Source organism: Genypterus blacodes, unplaced genomic scaffold, assembly GCF_046128005.1.
Source record: "Genypterus blacodes isolate CSIRO-AG114 ecotype Tasmania unplaced genomic scaffold, CSIRO-AGI_Gbla_v1 ptg000048l_1, whole genome shotgun sequence".
NCBI lineage: Eukaryota > Metazoa > Chordata > Actinopteri > Ophidiiformes > Ophidiidae > Genypterus > Genypterus blacodes.
The window spans coordinates 2,191,670-2,197,102 of record NW_027466861.1 but is presented as its reverse complement, the minus strand read 5'-3'; the positions used below and the strand labels follow the sequence as shown (position 1 = coordinate 2,197,102).

General features: G+C 41.4%; 1 protein-coding gene across 1 annotated transcript; it reads left to right on the top strand.

Moving 5' to 3' along the window:
• Positions 1-3,452: 3,452 nt before the first annotated feature.
• Positions 3,453-5,090, top strand: snx10a (sorting nexin 10a). Its single transcript, XM_076149996.1, has 6 exons — positions 3,453-3,485; positions 3,639-3,725; positions 3,818-3,918; positions 4,106-4,204; positions 4,298-4,498; positions 4,587-5,090. Exons 1-6 carry the CDS (start codon positions 3,453-3,455, stop codon positions 4,669-4,671), a joined length of 606 nt encoding a protein of 201 aa, XP_076006111.1. The 3' UTR covers positions 4,672-5,090.
• Positions 5,091-5,433: the final 343 nt, after the last annotated feature.

Here is a 5,433-nt window from a genome sequence, read left to right as displayed (position 1 = left end):
CATGCCTACTTTTACTTTTGATACTTACTATTTATCTATCATCTATCTATCACTAACATAAATAAAGTTCAGTGCTTTCTGTCCTCTCTGAGCACTTGTGATGGCGTTTGTGCATCAGCAGGAGACGCATCACCAGATGGTGCCGAGCCGCATGGAGAATGGTCTCATGACGGGCATTACTTGTACTTTGGTTGTCTGTGCATTATTGCAGAGGACGTTTCTATGGCAACCCATCTGAGTTGCCATTTCCAGCGTAGCCAAAGTAACGAGAGCTTCTTCCAAACTGACAGCTTGCAATAAAATAAGTCTGAAATGCCACCAAAATGACGTTTTTTTTGTTGTAAATTATTATCGTATTATGGTTCAGTGTCAAGAAAATGGCAGGGAAAATAAATTAACTGTTTATTTCTTTGGGGAAGTAAGACTTATTCTATATATAATTATAAATCCTGTAGGAGAGTTTCATCTGTGACCTTGTGCTGAACAACACATGATGTTTGACCATAGTCCGGATCAAAGAGCAGTTTGCTGATTCAGCGTTCTCACAAATTCTTCTTACATCCTCAGTAGTCTTTAAAGTAAGAGAAAGTATTTCTCCTATTGGCCTCTACACAATCAATCTGAAAGTGATTATCAGCTATTGGTATACACTTTATCTGCAGCGTCTTCTTACATTACCCATGATCAAGAGGCCTTTGTATGCAAATCCACAGACCTTAAGACCAGATCTGATTTGCGGGTTCTTTCTGTAGTACTTAAACCTACAGCAGGATGAAAGCAGTGTCTTTATTGGTTAGCTCTCACTCGCTTTGTGCAGCTCAACGCCAACATTGGTCAAAAATTTGGAATAACCCTTTGAGGAGGTAAGAGCGATTTTTGTTTGCAATGTTTTCTATGTTTTCACTTATAATTGTGAAAACAGATTCAAGTATGTGTGTGTTTGTTATGCATTTCAATTTGATGTAGAACATCACTTTTAGGGATTAGGGACAATAATCATTACAATAGCAGTACAGGTGGGAAAAATAGTTAATTTGGTCACAATGATATTCTAGTTTTTCTGTTGTGAGTGACATTGAGGTGTCGATTCAACTCAGTGGTAGTTGTCGTGGTCATCATGAAGTGGTGACTGCATTGTATTGGAAGGTGTTTCCAGCTTCAAATATTCTGTCCCCCCTCATGTATGGGAGTGGGTTGGAACACCTTTCAAAACAATGCAGTCTTATGTTACCTCACTACTAACTATGGCCACAGCAGAATCAACACACAGGTAGGATTTATATTAGTATTTAATGAAGTGGCCATTGACTGTGTGTGTGTGTGTGTGCGTGTGTGTGTGTGTGTGTGATTGATTCTTGTGCATGTGGGGAAATTCTGTTCCGTAAAATGTTTGTTCATTAAAAATAATAGTGGTGGAGATATCAGCAGCATCCATTGTGGAACAGTTTATCTCCAGTTAGTTTTATATAGAATATATAAAATTGAATTGAATTGAATCCTGTGTTGTAGTTTTGGGTTCTAAAAGAATGAAATGATTGATGTGGACTGTTGGCTTAATTCATTTATGCATAAAGATATATAGCATATATATATATAGTTGATTTAAGGAAAGAAAAAGAAGAAAAAGGTTATACAATGGTGTATTATTCATTGTATTGTTATATTCTGTTTGACAATTTATGGAGGTCAAAGTTCACCCATGCTGCTATGTTTCGCCTCCTCCCAGCAGGTGTTACCATTTAGCTTAATCCCACCCACTCAATTAGGCACAGGTGTGCAGTGAGAACAGGCCCAGCACATGTTTCTAGTGAGGGATAAGGGGGAATTCTGAAGTTCAGTGTAGTGCAAGAAAACAACTGAGGGCTTTTTAAAGGGATTATTTTAAATTGTAGTTTCTATCTTCCTTTCCTTTTTTTTTTTAAATACATTGTGGCCAGGCCAGGACAAAAAGCGTGTGAAGGAGACGCCGAGAGTCAGAGGGAGACAAAGAAGACTCACAGTGAGGACGGGTTGAGCCTCCACACAGAGACGTGCTGAGCTGCTGCTGTTTACTCCAAACAGTGGATCACTGACAGGACAGAATGGTAGAAACGACTTCACAAACTTTTAACAATGAATCTCAACATTCAAATCTTAATCATTGCATTATTCTTTAACTTTTAGCAGGCTGCTTAATGGTGAGCAGAGGCAGAGCAACACAATTAGCCCAGAGCTTAGAGCTTCATGGTTTAATGCATGTGGCACCGTCAAACCTGTAGAATAGTGATTCTGTTCAGCAGCAGCACCTGATGCTCATATTATTAATCTTCTGCTCTTCTATTTTCCATTGAATGTATGTTTGTTGGCCACTTGTTGAAGATGATGGTATTGCTCATTAATCTATGCTTGTATTATCTTCCTGTATATTTTGACGAAATAATAATCGTGTTAAGCTTCACTGTTTAAATAGCAACTTTCAAAAACTGAAGTTGGGTGTGAAGCAAACAAAAAATGATGCAGCTCAGAATCTGACCCACATGTTTTGTTTGCATTCCACTTAGGGAATGTATTGATTTCTGTATGTAGGCGAGCAACTACAGGTTATACGCTTATTGGTAAATTCCTTATTACCCATATATTGGTTCTTTTTACAAGATGAGCAGTAACCAGCTTCAAAATGTCTTGAGGAGTCTTAAATTTGTCTTGGAACAGTTGGAAAGTGCAATTGTGATCAATGAGAACAGCAGAGACTCTTGCAGAAGTCTTTTGTTGGTTTGAAATTGGTGGTTTTAATTCTCCATTGCCAGATTATGTTTGGAACACTTTAAGAACGTGTAAATCACAATATTAGACTGCTACAGCGGTCGTGAACACAATGGTGAAGTCTGAGTGATCTGGGGTTGCATGTGATGTTTGGAGGCCAGTGGTTTAATTCACTCTTTGCTGTTTGTTTGTTTTTTTTGTCTGAGGTTCCTTGATTAGCTTTGCCCTGGACTTAATGACCCCAGAGGATTCAAAGGGTAGATGATCAACTTTTTTTTAGAGACGTGTGGTCACCGGCGGTTTGCTCAGTGAAGGCAACATATGTACCGCCTTACTAGCTGACGCCTCATAGGGTGTTTCTGAAACGAATAGATGATTTGTTTGACTGATTGGATATGACATTTACAATAACTGTCAACTTTGGGGCAAGGACCTCGTTGGCTCGTGCTTCCTGCCACGGACCCTCTGGTTGTTTCCAGGCTGTTGAGTATATTAAGTCGTCTACATTCACCAGCTTGGCCCTTTGCTCCCATTTCTGTTACGTCACTCACCACTTGCTGAGTCTTTCTGAAAGTGAAACTAGACTTTGGCTGATTTATCAGTTGGTCTGATTAGCAGATAAGCAGATGTGAAGTATTTATCAGTGGAATCATTGCTGTTTGGTTGCTAAGGTTTCTCCCTTCGTCCCCTTGCAGGTTTCTGAGCCCACTATGGACAGCATGCTGCAGAGTCTCGCTAATACTGTGAGTGGCCTTTGTTCCCTTTCAAAAACCACGACTCTTCTCCCTGTGCATATTGTTGTGTTACGTCACATGGCTGAGGTCAAGTGGAAGGTTGATTTGCTGCTTCACACCCTGGACGTTTCCAATAACACAGCCATTATTCTCGTTTTTTAGGAATTTGTCAGCATCTGTGTTCGTGATCCGAGGCTCCACAAAGATTACTCCTGGCACACGTTCGTCGACTACGACCTCCATTTACAAGTGAGTGCCACTGAGCCCATATAAGAGAGACCTGGTTTCAATCGGTGAAGCTTTGTCAGGTTTGAGAAAACTTTGTCGTTCTTGTTGTGCAGACGAATAGCATGTGTTTCCGGAAGAAGACTTCCTGTGTGAGGCGGCGGTACAGCGAGTTTGTGTGGCTGCGTCACTGTCTGGAACAGAACGCTCTGATCATGTGAGTCCGTCCATCCATTGAGGATTGACTGTTTGACTGCAGAGAATGAATTAATTTTCTTCCTAAAACTATTTAATGAGAGTAAATCTGATAAAACAAAAATATTTGACTATTAAATTTATCATTGTATACATTTGTGTATTTTATCTATTTATCCTTATATTAATTAATTCATTTTTTTTACCAGAGATTTGCCCAAGTTGCCCCCGTGGAACCCGTTCTTCAGTCTAAAGAACACTGAGCAGGTCATGGCGAGGATGAAGGGCCTGCAGGAGTTTTTAGAAACGTGAGCTCATCTGTGGCTTAAAGTCATCCGGCTTCAGGTCCGAGTAAAGTCACGTTTTGGTCTCTTGACTTCCTTTTTACTGGTTTCCTTCAGCGTTCTCCAAAAGCCCTTGTTGCTATCGGACAGTCGGCTCCATCTGTTCCTCCAGTCGGAGCTCAGCATCAGCAAAATGGAGAGGTGCGCTCGGGGGGGGACCAGGTACACTGTGGCAGAGGCGATTCAGCGTAGCAGCAGAACGTACTTCAGGGGCATGGACGACCCGGGCAAGGCCTCCTGCGACTCCGATTGTGAAAGGTACGAGCCGCGTGCTGAGCTCAGCCTTGTTTTGTCTCTGCTGTGGCCGATTCCTCTCCTTCTGACTCCGTTTCCCTCCTCTCCGCAGCTCTTCGTCGTCGGGTTTGGGGCTCAGTGAAGACACTCACAGCAGCCATGTGCAGTTCTTTGAGTCCAGCCGCCTCACGCCCTGAGTAACGCCCTGCTCCCTCCACTCCTCGCCCTCCCCGTTGAGATGCTTTGACGCGGACGCATCGACAAGCACAAACTACAGATCTAACTGCTTAAGCTTTTTGGTTTTTGGTTTTACACGTCTGTTTGCTTCTTTATTCCCTATAATCCTTTTAAAAAGTTGGCTAGGTATTTATTAAAATGTCTGTACGTGCTGCTTACGTTTGTCCTCGTTGGAACAAATGCTTCTTAAAGCAATACCTTAGTCATTTGTAAAATACTGCCCTGTTTTAAAAAAGTGTATAGTAAAAGCATATTTGTAAAGCTAATTTCTTAAATGAATTTCTATATTTTTATCTGCACTATGAAACTGTTGTATGGTTTGTGTGGGATGCTTTGAATGTCACCAGAGCTTTTTAAGAAAAATACTTTTATGGCTTGCCAATGGAAGAATAAATTGTTTTTTTGGAAATACTGCTGCGCTCGTCCTTCCTCACTCCTCTCACGGCGTCGGCACATCCTCAGCACTGCACTGAAGCATCAGCCCAGTAGAGGGAGCGTAGACATCACAGGATCTCACTGAGAGGAAACTGGAGGTTCACAACGCTGCCGATCAAACTGATTGAGAACCAAGTCTATCGTGGTGCTGATCAGCGAGGCCATGTGAAAGTTTAACAAGGCATTATGGGAGAATGTATCTTAGTATTAAGCAGTTTGACTCCTCTATATCAAAGTTGTTTATGTTTTTATAAATAGCAGGTAAGCGTCATGAAAACTCGGTGAGT